This window comes from Punica granatum, chromosome 7 (assembly GCF_007655135.1).
Source record: "Punica granatum isolate Tunisia-2019 chromosome 7, ASM765513v2, whole genome shotgun sequence".
Lineage (NCBI taxonomy): Eukaryota > Viridiplantae > Streptophyta > Magnoliopsida > Myrtales > Lythraceae > Punica > Punica granatum.
Window position 1 is genome coordinate 3,429,339 of NC_045133.1, and position 16,810 is coordinate 3,446,148.

Below are 16,810 nucleotides of genomic sequence, written 5' to 3' on the forward strand. Positions count from 1 at the left end.
AAAAATAATTTGACGCCGTAACCTTATGTCTCACGGCAACCTCAATTTTTGTCTTTTTTTTCTATATAAAAAAACCGCAAAATGGGAAAAGGCAAAAACGGAAACCTTAAACCCTATCGTCCGATGATAAACCCCGTCCGACTTCTCTCCGTCGCTCTGCTCTCCGCCCACTGAAACCATTCCTCTCTCTTCTTCTTCAGCTTCTTCAATGGCAGCAAACTGAACCAGAATCGGAAGATGTCAGCTTCGAAGCTCCTCCTCGCCGGGACAGGTCTCCTGCGCGTCCACAAAGACCTCACCTTTCTTCCGCTGATTCCCCTCCCAAAACCCTCCTTCTCCCAATCCATCCGGTTCCGCGGTGTCTGCTCGTCCGTCGCCGTCGAGTCAGTAGCCGCTGACAGCTCCGAGCTCTCGCAGCAGCCGCCTCCTCTCCTCCACCCCTGGCCAGAATGGGTGACCTTCGTGGACCGTCTGAAGACCAACGGCTACCTCATCGAATCCCCTGTCAAGGAGGACGGGACTGATGGAGCCGGCGATTTTATCTACAGGGAGATGAATCTGTTGAAGGACCCGTGCCTTAGCTTTGCTCGAGACCGCTACGACCTTTTCAAGTGATGAGCTCATTTCACAGTGATCTTATCGCCATTTTAACTTACTCCGGTCTCGAGAAGTGATTTGTAATTGCTTCTTTGTTCTCTCTTCAGCTCGCTGTCGTCCGAAGACATTCAGGCGGTCGTGGAGGTCGGGTGCCCTAACATCTTACGCAAAGTTGTTAACTCGGCGAAGAGGCTTCGAGCCCACCTGGAACTCGAAGAAGGAGATGTATGCTGCTTGTTTCTCTTGAAATATCACTGTTTCATCGATAGTTGAAGATTCGTTTCTGAATGTGCCCTATACTTTCTAAAGAAATGGTTTTTGTATGTTAATTCAGGTTTGTGGTTCTTGCAACCTGCGAGGTTCTTGTGACAGAGCTTATGTGGTACCAAAGGACTCCGAACCTCCTCGTACTGTAGATGTTGTGCGGTTATTAATGTTCTATGCTATGGATCCACTGGTGATTTCAGGGGGCGAGAAGCCTCCGAGCAGAGAGTTGGCCGAATCGTGTGTCAGGAAGTTGATCTCTAAGCTGGTCGAATTGAGCGAGAGTACCCCTAGCCCCCCACCCCCAAAGCAAACTGCAAGAGCTCCCCTTCCAGAGAAAAAAGCGGTGGAAAATTTCAGCGATAATGTGTCTAATGACATTAAGATGCAGAGTGGCGATTGGACGTGCACCAAGTAAGTACGTTAAGAAGATCCCTCTCGGGTACCATTGTATTGAATGCCATGATGCTATAAGGTCTGTTAATTGTTGAATAACTACTCTGTAGTGCCAGATTAATACTTCCATTGTATCATAAGGAAAAATTAGCCTGTAGAACTCTTTATTATCACAGTCATGACTAGAAATATGAAAACTGTTTTCCTGCCAACTTTCTTATTCATATAGGTGTTGGTTTGTTATGGGATCATACCACACCTGCATTTGAAGGGATAGCCTGTTCCGTAGTTACTGCTTCTTGGGCTGTCAATCCGATCACCTCCCATTTTCCCCCCATTTGGGTACACCAATTGAGGTTATTACTATAACTAGTGAAATATGGGAGCTCGCAGGAAGCAGAATGATTAATTTACTTATGTCTCATATATAATCATCAGACCTCTCTTTTGCTGCTTAACATGATCGTATCCTTGGTTGCTCTTTAGTCTTTAATTTATTGAAAAGTGTCATCTGTTATCTGTGAGTATGAAATGATCTCCTCCTTATAATGCAGCTGCAATTTTTTGAATTTCAAGAAAAATCGCCAGTGCCTAAAATGCAGAGTAGATCGCCCTGTAAATGTTGGTGTTCAAATGAAGGACGGAGATTGGGTCTGTTCCAAGTAAGTGTAGCGATCTTATCCCTGCCTCTTCAATAGTGACTTCATGGTGGTTTGCTGCTCTGCAGTCCAGTGGAAAAGACAACCTGCATTCTAATTAATGCATGATAACTATGGGAAGGCTGTATGCAAATTTTTTCGGTCCATTGGTCAAAATTTCTTTCCTATTTCCCGCAAAATTCTCTATTAAGTGCTAGAAATATGTGTGGATATATATACATATATATATGGAAGAGTGATTAAACTCGTGTATTGATATTTATCTTGTAGATGCAACTTCGTGAATTTCGCTAGAAACAGACGGTGTCGTGAGTGCAGTGCAGATGGCCCGGTGAGGGAGGGTGATAATGTTGAAATGAAGAATGGAGATTGGAATTGCCTGCAGTGAGTTTTAAAACCCGTTTGTCTTATCCTTCAGTTATGCAGTAGAGTCACAGTCCTTTGTCATGGATATTTGCTTTCTCTTTCCCTTCCATTTCTAATGAAATACGGTCATCTTACAAGTTATATTTCTCACGAGAAAGAAAACTACGAAATGATATGAGCCCTGTGCTCTTCTGTTTTCTCAAAATATAACTTTCAAAATGCTCATTCTGTAGCTTTGGTTTGCAGGTGTAACTTCATGAACTTTGCACGCAACAAGATGTGTAAGAGCTGCAGGGCACCCCGTCCAGTGAGGCAGTTGAATCCCGGGGAGTGGGAATGCCCCTCGTGAGTTCCCCTCTCCCTGCCCATATCTTCCCCGCTCTCTCTGTTTTTGAAATCTGTTGACTAACCTTGTTGCTCTGCAGATGTGACTTCTTGAACTTCAGAAAGAATGAGGCATGTCGAAAATGCAAGTCCAAACGCCCCAGACAAGATGAAAGAGAGTATGAAGAGCAGCTATGGAGGAGCCCTTACTAAGCCAGATTCTTTAAGAAACGCCCGAAGTTCGATGAAACCGTCGAGATCTAGAAACTGATTGTACTCTTCATATACGGTACTATGCCATGGACTGGAAGAAGTCGGATTCTAGACGATGCTTTGTTTTGCTTTTATCATGTATCGTAATTTTGTTCCCGTGTCATGGCGAGTCCCCTTAGGACCACTATACGGACGCGATAATCATTCCTTCTCATACCTCTTGGCTCATGTAAGTAGGTTTGTTGGTTGATCACGATACAATTTTTTTTATCCTTGAAGTTAATCTGCTCCTGGGGTACATTTTTTTTGTGACAAATGGGTTCCTCTTATGGGCCAAAAAGTTGAAATGTAGGTGAGTTCTGAATATTTTAGATTAATTGATTGCAAAGTCAGGCCTGAAATTGTTGTTTCTTTTTTTACAGGAAAGGCCTAAAATTGTTCATTTTTACGCGCAATTTCTCGACCATATGGTATAATACATTATTTTCACCTTCTATCACGCTTTTTAAATAGAGCATCATAACAGAAAATTGATTTTTTTCCCCTCAAATGTAGCATTCGGACATCGAGAGGTCTTCGGCTAACTTTGTCTGCATGATGAGAGAAAAGGCCGGAGGGAGCCCCTTCTCGAATCTCCTCCCCCCTCTCTCTGGCCACCGTCCTCCTCAGATGAGGTCGTTGGAGGTCGAGAGGTCTTCGACAATGTCGTTTGGATGGGGGTCAGCTAACGGCTGTTTTTTTATTTTTTATTTTTTAATAATAATAATTATTATTCCATTGCGCAAAAGCGAGCCACTTTTCCTAGCCAATTCAACTTTCTGTCAACATTTTTTATGGAATCTAATGGCTTGTTAGATTTGATATGAAAATTCAATTCTATACTATAACATATTAAGTTCAAAATGTGTTATGAGGGGAAATAGAGTTAAAATTGTTGTATTTAATACGATTTTCTACTAAATTGTTAAATTTCTCCTGTAATCAAGGGGGAAAATACTCGAGACATTTCTTCTTCAATATTCAGGAAAAAACAAAGGATAAATTTCGACGATATTACTTATAGTTTGTGAAATGACTAGCGACACATTTTCTTTTAAAAGTTAACCGCACCCCTCATTTTGCTGACATCGCACCAAGATAACTTACACTTTGCCACATAGATCTTGTATCATGAAATTGTACAAATCGATCTATTACTTAATTTCTTTACTCAAATCAAATCCAAATTAATTTAAGAAAAAACAGTAGAAATTGGCGAAATGAGAGGTGATGTGTGACTAATTTTGAAAAGAGAGAATGCCGTTGACTATTTTACAAATTATAAGGGTGTCGTCAATATTTACTTAAAAAAAAAGACATTTCTTCTTCAATTAAATATTTTGAAATTAATTATAAATAAAAGGAGAGAAATTTCAAATTATATAGAAGCTTTGCCCGCGAAAACCCTAACCCTAACCCTGAGCTTGGGTTTTCTATTTATCAGTTCTCACAGAGAGAGAGAGAGAGAGAGAGAGAGAGAGAGAGCGATGGAAGAGAGAGACGATTACAAGTTCCTGAAGCTGAGAGACGCAGTGACATGCCTTAATCAGAAGGTGAACCTCATCGGTGTCGTTATTGAGTTCGGCTTCCCCAAGACGACCAAAGGCACCGGTAATCTCTTATCTCCTCAGAGACTGTTTTTATGTGGGTCGGAGGCTATGAATGCTGTGATTTCTCTGGCTATGATGACAAAAAAAGGCCGGACTTACGGCTGCCACCGGTGGTCTCCGTCGTGGTAGTAGGTTGATGATCCTGTCATAGTAAAGGTTTCGACTGAGCCAGCGGAATTTATTCATTCCCCATCATTTTTCCTCCACCTTTTACACTGAAAAGTTTCAATTTTTTTTTTTAAACTAAAGTTGTATATGTATATGCTTATTGTGTCCGTGAAGTATTTCCAAGAAAGTTCGAAACTTGGAGCTTTTCCAGTGAAGTAAACTGATATTTATAATATTGCTGCAATATTTTGTATTGGGTTTTGTCTGGGGAGCTTAGAAATATTGAGTGCATTGTTAGTGTCAATTCTGGTTGACCATCCTGAGACTGAAGTTTCTCTGCTTCGGGCAGTTGAGCAATGAGAGCATCCTTGGAGAACAGTGGGATTGGAAAAAGATGTCTCTGTTCATGTCACAAGAGAGGGGGAAGGAATGGTCTTTAGGGTGTTATTTGTAATTTACTGAAGTTCTTCGATGAATATTTGCAATCTTCTGAAGTTCCTTGATGAATATGTTCTGTACTTGAGGTAGGAATATTTAATTGGTTTCGATATTAATTTAAGCTTGTTTGGCCGCTTGCGCTGTATGACGTTTAAATTTAAAGATATTGTACATTTTCTTTTACAGTATGAGTTAATTATTTTCGATTATTAAGTATTTTGTGAATTATTCATCATCCTTTGGGTTGACCTCTCTTGAACTTTCAAGTGCTTTTTAGTTTCCTTAGTTGGTATCGTTTTCTTTGCAGATTATTTTTGCTCCGTAAGGCTAATTGACGAGTCATACTCGGATGAGGGAATCCCAGTTAACTTTTTTGCTGAAAATGTAGAGAAGCTTCCCTTCATTGCCTCTCCTGGAGATATCGTTCAACTTTCTCGTGTTGTGGTACTTCCATTTTCAGAAAAGAGCTTTCTATTGTATGATATCAGGTTTTTTTTATCGATCAGGTTTAGTTTAGGAAGACAATGTCTTGCTTCTGAGTGTTATTCTAAAAGTACTTTCACCACCATCAACCCGGAAACTGCAAATTTGTAGACTTTTGGGTATAGTGAACAGAGACGGTCCTTATGATTAGACTACTGTCTAAGAATATTAACGTAATGTGGTCAATGATAGGCACCTTATGTATAGGCACTAATTTAACTAGAAAGGAACCTATAAAAAACCCTCCTAGTTAACAAAACTAGTACTTGATCAAGGGTAAAGCATTCATTGAAAGTACCATGTCTCCTGCAAATGTAAGTTTATTTGTTTGATAAGTCACATCTTTGTTCAGATATTTTAGGATCTGGAGGGTCCAAACAGTTGCACTTCTTTCTTCAGTTATCTTAAAGATGATAAAACTAGAATATATTGGTCCAGTTTTCTTGTCAATTTTCTTGGTCCTTTGAGAGGTCCATACATTGCAGGACTTGGGAGAGATTGCATGCTGCAGTCATTCGATCACCACATGATAAAACATCCAGATGACCGTATTACCAGGGATATAGACTATTAGGCATTTCTTTGACAGCTTCCTGCAAGGTCATTATGAAGGGAAAATGTATTGTGGATTCTCGATACCTAATGCATTGGCTCATGAAGTGAAATATAGATGAACATGTCCAATCCCTAAGATGCATTTTTGGTGGGGAATTGTAAAAGAATCTGAAAGAATGTGTGACAGAGTTGCTTGGTTGCTTTAGAAGGTTACAATTTCCCCCATCTTGCCCAATTTTTTCTCAATAAACTGATCCTATGGCTAAGCCCATAAAATTTCCACCAGCAACTTTTTCTAGTGTCAAGAGGACATTGAAGGGAGTTGCTCTACCATTCCTACTGTAGAAAGAGAATTCAGTTTTTTCAGAGAAAATTACTTGGATATGGACCTATTTCATAACCTATTGTCATTGTATATATCCAATCACGAAATTTGCAACTATGCCTGAAAAAAGCAGGTAGATTATTATATTTTTGTCTTGCGGTGCAGATAAAAACACATGATGGCGAAGTCTATGCCTTGTTCAATAAGAAATTTTCTTCATTTGCTTTATATGAGGGAGTAGATGGTAAAGACTTCGTTCCATATCAAGTCTCTGCAAGATTTTCTTCCAGAGAATTGGACAAGAAATTCATTGGAGATCTAAGGAAGTGGTTCATTAATTTCCAAGACAATTTAGGTATCAATTTTTCTGAATAATTCTAGTTTTGTTTATTTGTATCTTCGTTCGTGCTTCATAGATAAGATTTGTTGATATCTCATGATTATCTCTATAAAAAACACAATACAGTATATAAGTCAGCGTATCTTTTTGTCTAAAGCTATTAATTGTTGCTCTGGATATCCAGATTCTTGAGTATACCTTCGCATTTTTCTAAAGTTGCTTTAAGAACTCGGTTCTAGTTTGATCAACATTTTTGCTGCAGTAGAATAAAGTGATGCTTTTTATTTTGTTAAAATCTAACCATAACCGCCCAAGATATGCTAAGATGAAACTTTTGTTTGTTCATGTCCCATGAGATCCAAATGACTTCCAATTGATAAGTGAGATGAAGGAAGGTCAACGGCATAATTTAGTTGGTAAGGTAATCAATCACATGATTCTATCTTCTGCTGAGACTCTATCTACGCTAGTTAAGTGCTTTGTTCTTAAGATCAATTGATGGCATGCAAGAACTTGAGTTGGTTATGTTATGTTTCTGATCTATTGTTTCATTATGCAGATTCTTCATATAAGCAAGGTTGCGAATAATAACTGCATCATCTTTCTTTGGGATGGGACTGACGCTCCAAAAAATAATATTCAAACAAAGTGAGTTGTATCTTCTTTTTTTTTTTGGTTGCTCTTTGTTGTTTTCTACTGTTTGCAAGTTGAGTTCAATTTTAAAACGTACTTTGTATAGTCAGATAAGAGAAAATTCCTTGTAGAATACTTTTGCTTGAGGTCTTTATTTACAGTTTTTTGGTTATTCTCTTCCTTCCCAAGTGCTAACATGATGTTAACAATTGATTTTACATGTGATTTAGCACTCATGCTAGCCCCAGTTGACATATATAACCAAAATGATGAGTGACATTCAGACAGCAATTGATAGCTTTAGTAGGAAACTAAGGATGTAATGCTTCAAGATAGATTGTGTGACTGCTAATTACTTCCTTAGAGATTAAGATGGTAAAATAATGCCCCTTCAATGTAACATCAAACATGGTTACTCACAGTGGGAGCATCTTGTGTTTGTTTTTATTTTTATTTTATTTTTTGAAGGGATATATGAGCTATGATTTCATTAGCTAGATTAAGTATGACCTTTTCAATTATTTTCCTCATCCCTTTCTTGTGGCTTATACTGAATTTTGTAGATTGATAGATGAGATGAATACTCCACTTCCTCTACAGCTCGAACCTAACCCATTGCCAAGAGATGTTCTATGCACGTTTCCACCTGTGGGAACTGTCTTAAGGGTGTTTTTGGATGAAGGAAACAGAAATCTTAGCCCGAGTTTCTTGAGAATAGGCCAATGGATTAATTTCGTCAACATCGTCTGTGAAGTTCATGCAGGACTCTGGCGTGGGATATTAATGTCCTTCACCAAATTCCGTTGCATTGCAAATAATAGTCGTTACGCATTAACCTGCCTGAGGTAATTCTAATCCATGGATAATCAGCAATCTTCACATTATACCATGACATGAAATATGGGACTTGGATTTGATTTTCTCCAATTATTTGTTGAAAATCAGTTCTTATGAAGAACGAGTGTCATCAAACTTTGGTAGAACGCCTACATCTTGCGAATCACCCTCCACAGTAACAGGTATTAAGTTCATCAATGCTTTTTATAAGTTTTTACTCTCTTTTTTAATTTCTCAAGCTTAAGATGGTATTACCGTGAATTGTTTGCTCTTATTGGCCATTTAGAATCTTATGCACATTTGTTTTTGGAATCTGTTAGAGGTTGACCATGCCTTTGTGCCATTCGCTTCTCTAATGGATGTTATCACCTATGCTGAGGTACTAGTCTCATCTTCTTTACGCTCTTGTGCTGAAAAGAAAGAGAGAGAGAGTAAAAAGTGAAATGGTTTCTACTTTTATTTTCTGATATGAACATTTGCATTCGCAGGTTACGGCCAAGTTCAAGTGTATTGTTCGTGTTGTGGCTGTACTTCCATTTCAGGTCGAAGATTTCGTCTCTCCTCTGGGGATTTATAGAGTCAGGCTAACTCTAGAAGACCCAACAGCCCGAATTTTTGCTTTCTTATATAATGAAGATGCGGTATGAACTTTTGTCTTGATTTCATCATGAAATCTGTGTTTAGAAAGTATAACTGTATTGCTGTTTGTCAATATTCTAGAAGCTGGATCATTTTTCAGCACTTATCTTTCATAGACTCTAGATCGATCCTCGCCCACATGCAACTACATGCACATGTTGTCAATTGCATTTTGTACGTTTTGTATTGATTGTGATGACACTTGTATGGACCAATAATAGCAATTGCTTTGCTGTAATCTTTCTGAACTACATGGACTCTCTTTAACTCATCTGCCATAGGAAAAGTTCTTCGAGGGCCACCCTCCCAGCAATGTTTTGAGGAGGAAGATGAAGAAGCTACTCGGAGTAGGTGAGGATGATCAGAGCAATGAAACTGAATACACTGTCAGGGATCCTCCATGGGTTACTTGTTGCTTGAAATCTTACTACATTGATAAAAATCAGGCTTGGGAAAGCAGGCGATACCGAATCTGTGACACGAGGTTGGTCGGTGGATAATTTCCATCTTCTTGATGCAGGGCACATCTTTTTTTTTTTTTTTTAGTGGGGATGTAGATATCTTTAAAATTTACCTGAAGCTTGTAAATGATCTTGCTGATGCCACTTTTTGTAGATATTAGCATAGTTCCCAGCTGTTGAGAAATCATTTTCGAGTATGTGACATGTTGTAACAACTGACTTGTTCTAAGGTGCCGAAAGTGTTTCTGTTTGATGTATCATTCTGCGGGGATGAGTCCTGAAAGTTGCAGACAGTAATATTGTCACCGTGAACAGAGAGTTTATTTGCTCTGATCCTATCAGTCCTTTTATAAATTTCGATCATATCAATTGTGATTTGTGAAGTTCCTGAAAATACATGAAATGTCGAGATTAAAACCGGAGTAAGGTGTGCTTAACTTATAATACAGTAATCTGAAATCCGCCCCGTAGTTAGGATCAAAGCGAGTGCATTAGGATCAGTTGGTTGATTATGGTCAGTGACCTCATTGAGAAAAAATAAAAATGTCGAGAAAATAAATCTGCATTTGAAAATGGAAATTGAGAATTTTTTTATATTCCCTATATCAATTAATATTTTTATATTTTAAAAAGAAAATATAAATATTTTTTTCGAGAAAACTATCCATTTAGTCCTATATGTTTACTCACTTTTCTATTTTTGTTCTTCTTCTATTTGCTTTTCTATTTTTGTCCTTTACATTACGTTGTTTTTTTGTTTTTGTCCTTCCGTCAACTTTGCTAAGTTGAATACTTCTGGAGGCAATATAAATGACACATAGCCATTTTTTATTTCATTCAAAATTGAAAAAGCCAAAAAAATAAAAATAAAAATAAAAATTGAAGAACTAAGAACATGAACTGCTTCGCAATATTACAGCCTCTTCTTTCTCCCGTCCTATACCAAAGTAACTGAGGAGTCTAACTTTAGTACCTTTGCCTTCCAGCTCTCCTTTGTTTAGTCTTCTGATCATGTAAAAGGGAAGTTCGATTTTTTATTTTCTGAGTTCTAACACAAAATATTTAAAAATTTTATAAACTCCAAGAGAAAGGCTCGTACGACCATAGGAGTGAATGAGATGATGAAGATTGAACAGGAGGTGAGGATTCTAGTTATAATCGGGCAAATCGTCTTCGAATTAATTCGTCTACCAGATAAATATGCACTAGGCGTAAAAAGGAGAGTGCAGAAGCAAGATTTGGGATTTTCTTGATTAAATTAGATTTTTAATAATTTGATGATTTTACAAGCTGGTTTCCATTAGACTTTCAATTAAATTGGATTCGGGAAAATTGATTTGCATGGACTACATCACGAAGAGGAAGAAGAGATGCCGCCACTGTTGTTCACCTTCTTTCTTGGTTCATCGTTTTTCTTTTTTCTTTTTTGACTTTTAAAATTTTAGTTAACACAAATTCAAATGAGATAAAATGTTAAAAGTTAAACGACTATTTTAGAACCAATTTCACTTTTAATACTATCAAGTGATTGATTATTTATTTATTTATTGAAAACTAGTTTTGCTCGATCTGATTCAAGTGGAACAAATGAATAATAGCTGATATGTTATTGATAGAGCACCCATGGGAAGCCAACTCACCAAAGTTAACGGAAAATTAACGGCAGGATAAAAACATGAAAGCCTCGTAACGTACGTGATGAAAATAGAAAAAAAAAAACGGAATTAGAAAAGTGAGTAATGTACAGGGTGAAAATAGAAAAAAAAATAGGGAAAGGATCGAATTAGAAAAAGTAAGAAAAGGTATAATAATGACTAAATGAATAATTTTCCCTATTTTTGGCCATTGACAGGCAAGGAGGGAATAGACTAGGACTTTGTATTGTTCTTCCCGCCCGGAGATGCTCCGATGTCGCCGGCGATGGAGATCAAGCTCTCTCGGGCAAGCCGCGTCTATCGCCCTTCTGTAGTCTCTCTCTCTCGCTCTCTCCCTCTCCCTCTCTCTTCCTGCAATGGATCCTCTGCTGACGATTATGATGCCCACTTCAGGAACCTCTGGAAGGCAAAATCATCGTGAAGTCCACCTCCTCAGTCTCTCACTACGGCATCCGCCTCACCGTCAATGGATCCGTCAGCATGAAGGTTAGCTTTGAATTCTGTGCCTCTCTGTTTGATCACGCGGAAGGATGAGGTCCGAGTGGAGGAGCACTTAACTGCGGTGTTCCGTTGATTTCCCCTGTTTTCAGGTGCGTGGAGGATCGGCGGGGATCATCGAGTCCCTCGTTGGTGCCGTTAAGCCTATCACCATTGTGTAAGAGTTCTGCTTATGCTCTCAATTCCGATAACTCGACGAACTTCAGTGCTCGAAGTTGAGCATACTGAAAAGTTGAATCTTTTCATTTGCTCTGATTGTGATTCTGGAACAGGAGTAAGAGCATTGAAGTTAAACCTTCCGGGAAGATCGCATCGGGCACAACCGAGGTAGTGTATCTAGTAAAAGGATTATATAAAAACTCCTTATCATTTGGGATAGTTTAATCCAGACTGCTGTTTCTGACAATGAATCAGCGTACGAGAATGATGCTTCAATTCTAATGTAGTTCAACTTGCGAACATGTATGTGTATAATTGCACGAAATGCTCTCTTTTCTGGTTTCTTTGTTGTGGTTTGCTCGGTGTATGTTGTATTCGTGCTCGACTGTGTCTTTTTGGTTATCGCCACAGTTTTTTGCCTCTTATTTAGTCAAATGGAACTTATAATTGTTTAGGAAGTGATTGTAGCTCTTGACTGCAGATACCATTTTCCATGATGATCAGACAGTCGGGAGATGACAATCACGAAAGATTTTATGAGACATTTCATGGAGCTAATATCAGTATCCAGGTAAATGCTGATCATTTTGGGCCACCATTTTACTCTCGTGTGTCGCATTACTGGACCAATGATTCATTGAGAGTAAGATGAATCGTATGATCACTAGAATTATCCTGTTTGTGATTCGTTGTCGTGCTGCATCATTAGAGTTTGCGATTTTCCAGTTTGCCTGTTATAGCACACTGCCAATGCAATGTTCGTCCCTACTTCCCTCTATGAATTTGCTGAGAATTTTTCTGAGGATCCCATAGTTTCGGGGATCTCGTTTTTATGATGCTTGAAATAGCTATAACAGTGAATCTTGTCGTGATGTGCTTAATAAATTTTGTGACAGTATTTGTTAACTGCAGATGTGATGAGAGGTTACCTCCATAAACCCCTCTCCACAACGATGGAGTTCATCGTTGAAAGTGATAAAGGTATAATTTATTTTTCCTTCATTCAATAGCAACTATAAATATAGAAGTAAATACTCTTCCAGTGCTTATGTTACTTTCTCTTTCTCAGCTGAGCTCCTCGAGCGACCGGTTTCTCCTGAGATGGTCATTTTCTACATTACTCAAGATACTCAGAAACACCCACTACTTCCTGAGCTGAAGGCAGGTCTGGGTTCTTTTATTCTCTCCCTTCTGTTCGGTTATCCTTATTTAGATTCTAATGATCGTTGAATCATAAATCTAGATTTGTCTGTCTTCTTGCAAAAGCTGTCTCATGAAAGTGCAGCAGCTGGTTCATTTCAAGAATTTCAGCTTTAGTAGACATTTAAACATGGTTCCTGCATATAATTATTGTGGGGCAACTGAAATTCTGATGAGATAACTGCCTGCAGGTGGTTTCCGAGTGACAGGAAGAATACCCACCCTGTGCTCTCTCTCTGATCCCATCAGTGGTGAGCTTGTCGTGGAAACATCTGTTGTACCAATACAATCCATCGACGTCCATCTCCTTCGTATCGAATCGATTCTTTCCGGGGAGAGAATTGTCACCGAGACATCTCTAGTACAGAGTACACAGGCATGCAACGATCTTCTCTCCCATATACGTTACATGTCTCACAGGTCTTTTAGCTCATGCCTTTCCTACTTCTTACCAGATAGCTGATGGAGATGTCTGCCGTAATATGACTCTACCCATATATGTTATTCTCCCTCGTCTTTTAACTTGCCCAACTTCTCTTGCCGGGTACATAACATCTGTTTCTGATTTCTCTTCCATCAGCTTCATATTGACCGAAAATGGTGTTTTCACTTCTCTTTGGAGTTCTTACGATCTACTGACTCTCGCTCCTTTTTATTCCATTTTTCTTGTCAGGCCATTCTCGATTGAGTTTAAAGCCTCCATAGTCATTACTTTTGAGTCGCAGCTATCCAAGACGCATCCGAAATCTGACCCCAGAACTCCTCGACTATGGGTAAAGAATCTTACCCTGTTTGTATAATAGCTAAAGCTAATTCTGTGCTATTTCTGTACTTTGACTAACTTCTCACTCAACCGCAGATGGCAATGGAGACTCTTCCGCTAGAGCTTATTCGGACAAGATGAATTCCTCTTTCAAGTGCTCATAGGCAAGACCGTGTTGTAGGTCCATGGACGTGCCTATCTGATTCGGACAAGAATCATTATTTCAAAGGCTCCTACACAAGTTCTGTAGTCTTCACATGCCACTTTTGTCCGTCACATCTGTGTTCTGCTTTCATCTCGACGTCACGAGCAATAGAACATCTGTACTATAACTTTTTCCATGTTCTTCCTCATATTTTCCTTCCAATTTTTTCCCTACCATTGCCATTACTTCTGATTTACCTGAGAACTTCTCAAGAAGTGAGTCTTACCGCCGAAAAACCTCGAGAACCAAACATAAAAATCATAAACATCTTATTAACAAAGGTACTTATTGCTTTGAGATGTACCACATCAATATCAAAGTAGCATGATGAAAAATTGTCCTCACGAGAGAGACAGGGCAACCTCTTTCATTCCACAGAGAATTCATAGAGCATAGTGTGCTTGTACTTTTCCCCGGGCCGGACCACAATGGATGGGAAGTTTGGTTGATTAATTGCATTTGGGAACCCCTGGGTCTCCAGACAGACGGCGGCGTGCTTGTTATAGACAGCCCCACCTTTGCCCGTGATCCCGTTCACGTAGTTTGCAGTGTAAAACTGCATGCCCGGGGAATTCGTCCACAGGTTAAGGACCCTGGAGCTCGAGGGATCCCTCAGCCTTACTGCATGCCTGAGACCTTCCTTCTCTTCCCCACAGTCCAGCACGTAGTTATGGTCATATCCTAAGCCAGGGACCTCCTGGATTGAGGCCCCAATCTTCTTCTCAGTGGTGAAGTCAAAGGGGGTGCCTTTGACCGGCATTATCTCGCCGGTCGGGACCGTGTTCTGATCCACAGGGGTGATGTGGTTGGCCCATATTTGAGCTGAGTGATCAAGGATGGTTCCAGAGCTATGGCCTGCTAGGTTCCAGTAGGTGTGCTGTGCCAGGTTGATTGGAGTTGGCTTGTTCTGTGGGACTGCTTCCATGTCGAGCCTCAGAGTCGTGCTTGAAGTGAGGGAATAAGTGGCCCTTACCAAAACATCTCCTGGGAAGCCTATCAAGAGGAGACATCGGAAATTGTCAGAAGAACTGTCGAGAACGAGAAAGAGGAAGGAGAAAGGGGTGAAGCGTACCTTCTTCTCCATCACGACTGTGATAGGTGAAAGTAAAGGAAGGATTTTCGCCTCCTTTTTGTTCAGATACCTCCCAGATCACCTTATCAAAACCTTTGTGCCCACCTATAGAAAGGGACACGGAAATGTACGAAGATTTAGTGAGAAAAAGTTCATCACTTAAAAGATCAACAATCTCAGCTATGGAAAAGCACGCTAATTTGTTACAGTGACAGCATTCTTGGGTCGATTTTCTCGTTAGAAGTAACACTTCATCTCCAAGAGAAGATAGAATTCATGCATTTTGAAAGAGCAATCTAATTACCTTGGACTCCTAAAAAATCTGTTTTGCTAATCTCAGACAATGGGCAGCATATTAAGATAGGACTCTAAATTCAACTCCGACAACAGCTCACGAGAAGAAAAAAAGAAGTACGTTCCATCACTATTCTAGTTGGAAGCACAGTCATTGTATACTTGTACACAATGCACGAGATATCTCACTGACCAAATAGATTGCTTAAAGAGGCCAAGACTAGACCCAGAGGCTGATAAAGCAAGTCAAGGAGATCTACTCTGTGCACTCCTATTCCAAGGGAAGAATGGACAGACCAAGTTTCACGAATGAACATGAGAAACAGAATAAATACATAAATAACATCGTATTCTAATATTCAGGACCAACTTTTCTTCTTCTTCATGATCAGATAAACCTTCATCTGCCAAGATACTAGTTATATAGAGGCTGAACCAATTCCAGCAATACAACTAGCTAAGAGGATTCACACAATGCAATAAAAATACACTTATGAAGACGCAGAGCTCCATGTCCTAGGCAGATTAATCTCAAATGCGATTCAAAAGGCTTCGGGAAACTCAAGCATTATCATACCATGGAGACTGTTGGGGGGCCTGTTGATCGGCAGAGAGTACTCGATCCCATCGAGAGTGAACTTCCCATCTTTGATTCTGTTCGCAACCCGACCCACAATGCATCCAAAGTAGGGGGCTGCACCTTTCTGATCACAATCACATAAAATTATAACCCCAAAATCAGCCACAAGCAGCCATCTCCATTTCCCCATCAAATCCAAACAGAAGCAGGAAATCCCTCCAAAAATGAATCTCAAGGAGAAACCCATCAACAACAGCAGCAAAGTTTCGAACTTTTGACCAGATCAGGAGCTGGTTTCTTCTTGATTTGCCACAATCCAACAAAAAACTAAGTATCTGAATTAATAAGAAAAATGTGTTGAGAACTTCTTACCACGTATGGCTCGAGCGTGTCAAATCCCAGAACTAAATCAGCTAATTGCCCTGCGAAAGGATTAAATCGTCAGAAAATCCCCAAAAAGAAGGGAAAGAGAAAGAGGGATTGATTGATCGGAAAATGGAGATCACCATCTTTGCCAGGAACAGTGAGGGAAGTGATGGTGCAGCCGAGGTTAGTGATCTTGACATGCATGGAGCCATTGCTGAGCTCGAACAGTTGCGGTTCTTTGGTCTGATCCGCCATTGCCATAGCTCAAGCCCTCAGAAGAACGACACAGAGAGAGAGAGAGAGAGAGAAGGGATGAACTGATTTGGATATATGGAGAGGGTTGACAACGATGGCATCGGATTCTGTGTCACACTTGATGTTGTTGCTGTTGTGGACGATGATGCTGGAAAAACATTTTTTTTTAATATTTTTTTCCTTTAAATAATTACCAGAGATAAATCCGTACAAACCCGCACTGCATGCGCAATCATTCGAAAAAAAATAGTTTATAGATAATTTCAACATCCTTCCTTTTTCTGCGATTTATTACTTCCTTAAACGAAACACAAGGAAATAAGAAACCACGACCATTGATTGCTACAAGTTTTATCGTTTGTTCCTATCCACGGTAGCATGTTATGTTATCGTATACAGCTAGTAAGACGTTATTGCATTTAATTACACGGATATGATGTTAACTTTAACTTTACGTTCTCGTATCTACTGTGAAT

At 39.5% G+C, this 16,810-nt stretch overlaps 4 protein-coding genes and 1 non-coding gene across 6 annotated transcripts; 4 read left to right on the forward strand and 1 right to left on the reverse strand.

The window, feature by feature from the left end:
• Positions 1–86: 86 nt before the first annotated feature.
• Positions 87–3,190, forward strand: LOC116215497 (zinc finger protein VAR3, chloroplastic). Its single transcript, XM_031551225.1, has 7 exons — positions 87–611; positions 705–822; positions 932–1,275; positions 1,812–1,919; positions 2,187–2,300; positions 2,529–2,627; positions 2,708–3,190. The coding sequence occupies exons 1-7, from the start codon at positions 238–240 to the stop codon at positions 2,817–2,819; spliced, it is 1,269 nt and encodes a 422-aa protein (XP_031407085.1). The 5' UTR covers positions 87–237; the 3' UTR covers positions 2,820–3,190.
• A 1,096-nt stretch (positions 3,191–4,286) lies between these two features.
• Positions 4,287–9,620, forward strand: LOC116213483 (protection of telomeres protein 1b-like). The gene is made up of 10 exons (XM_031548449.1): positions 4,287–4,469; positions 5,322–5,458; positions 6,543–6,732; positions 7,074–7,138; positions 7,277–7,365; positions 7,914–8,195; positions 8,296–8,369; positions 8,508–8,566; positions 8,676–8,828; positions 9,108–9,620. The coding sequence occupies exons 1-10, from the start codon at positions 4,346–4,348 to the stop codon at positions 9,324–9,326; spliced, it is 1,392 nt and encodes a 463-aa protein (XP_031404309.1). The 5' UTR covers positions 4,287–4,345; the 3' UTR covers positions 9,327–9,620.
• Positions 4,536–4,640, forward strand: LOC116215772. Its single transcript, XR_004158571.1, has one exon. It is a non-coding gene; the product is annotated as a small nucleolar RNA snoR113 (small nucleolar RNA).
• Positions 9,621–11,103: 1,483 nt separating the features above from the next.
• Positions 11,104–13,937, forward strand: LOC116213485 (vacuolar protein sorting-associated protein 26C). 2 transcript variants are annotated; one of them, XM_031548452.1, is made up of 11 exons: positions 11,104–11,252; positions 11,336–11,428; positions 11,533–11,597; positions 11,713–11,767; positions 12,081–12,170; positions 12,496–12,580; positions 12,669–12,764; positions 12,991–13,175; positions 13,255–13,343; positions 13,473–13,572; positions 13,659–13,937. In XM_031548452.1, the coding sequence occupies exons 1-11, from the start codon at positions 11,196–11,198 to the stop codon at positions 13,701–13,703; spliced, it is 960 nt and encodes a 319-aa protein (XP_031404312.1). In that variant the 5' UTR covers positions 11,104–11,195; the 3' UTR covers positions 13,704–13,937. The 2 variants fall into 2 exon arrangements, with proteins under 2 accessions (XP_031404312.1, XP_031404311.1); XM_031548451.1 differs by having other exon boundaries at positions 11,106–11,255.
• Positions 13,938–14,015: 78 nt separating this feature from the next.
• On the reverse strand, positions 14,016–16,456 carry LOC116213484 (aldose 1-epimerase). Its single transcript, XM_031548450.1, has 5 exons — positions 16,220–16,456; positions 16,086–16,135; positions 15,711–15,837; positions 14,840–14,944; positions 14,016–14,760 (listed from the first exon to the last, which is right to left on the reverse strand). The coding sequence occupies exons 1-5, from the start codon at positions 16,338–16,340 to the stop codon at positions 14,135–14,137; spliced, it is 1,029 nt and encodes a 342-aa protein (XP_031404310.1). The 5' UTR covers positions 16,341–16,456; the 3' UTR covers positions 14,016–14,134.
• Positions 16,457–16,810: the final 354 nt, after the last annotated feature.

Excerpts from the sequence above, each read along its gene's own strand:
- LOC116213485 (XM_031548451.1), top strand. The coding sequence starts at position 11,196 with ATGTCGCCGGCGATGGAGATCAAGCTCTCTCGGGCAAGCCGCGTCTAT. Across the intron at positions 11,256-11,335 it reads GCGTCTATCGCCCTTCTGTA|GAACCTCTGGAAGGCAAAAT; the intron begins GTCTCTCTCTCT and ends TGCCCACTTCAG. Across the intron at positions 13,344-13,472 it reads TGCCCAACTTCTCTTGCCGG|GCCATTCTCGATTGAGTTTA; the intron begins GTACATAACATC and ends TTTTCTTGTCAG.
- LOC116213484 (XM_031548450.1), bottom strand. The coding sequence starts at position 16,340 with ATGGCAATGGCGGATCAGACCAAAGAACCGCAACTGTTCGAGCTCAGC. Across the intron at positions 16,136-16,219 it reads CACTGTTCCTGGCAAAGATG|GGCAATTAGCTGATTTAGTT; the intron begins GTGATCTCCATT and ends ATCCTTTCGCAG. Across the intron at positions 15,838-16,085 it reads ACACGCTCGAGCCATACGTG|AAAGGTGCAGCCCCCTACTT; the intron begins GTAAGAAGTTCT and ends GATTGTGATCAG.
- LOC116213483 (XM_031548449.1), top strand. The coding sequence starts at position 4,346 with ATGGAAGAGAGAGACGATTACAAGTTCCTGAAGCTGAGAGACGCAGTG. Across the intron at positions 5,459-6,542 it reads TTCAACTTTCTCGTGTTGTG|ATAAAAACACATGATGGCGA; the intron begins GTACTTCCATTT and ends CTTGCGGTGCAG. Across the intron at positions 8,829-9,107 it reads TCTTATATAATGAAGATGCG|GAAAAGTTCTTCGAGGGCCA; the intron begins GTATGAACTTTT and ends CATCTGCCATAG.
- LOC116215497 (XM_031551225.1), top strand. The coding sequence starts at position 238 with ATGTCAGCTTCGAAGCTCCTCCTCGCCGGGACAGGTCTCCTGCGCGTC. Across the intron at positions 612-704 it reads GACCGCTACGACCTTTTCAA|CTCGCTGTCGTCCGAAGACA; the intron begins GTGATGAGCTCA and ends TTCTCTCTTCAG. Across the intron at positions 1,276-1,811 it reads GGCGATTGGACGTGCACCAA|CTGCAATTTTTTGAATTTCA; the intron begins GTAAGTACGTTA and ends CTTATAATGCAG.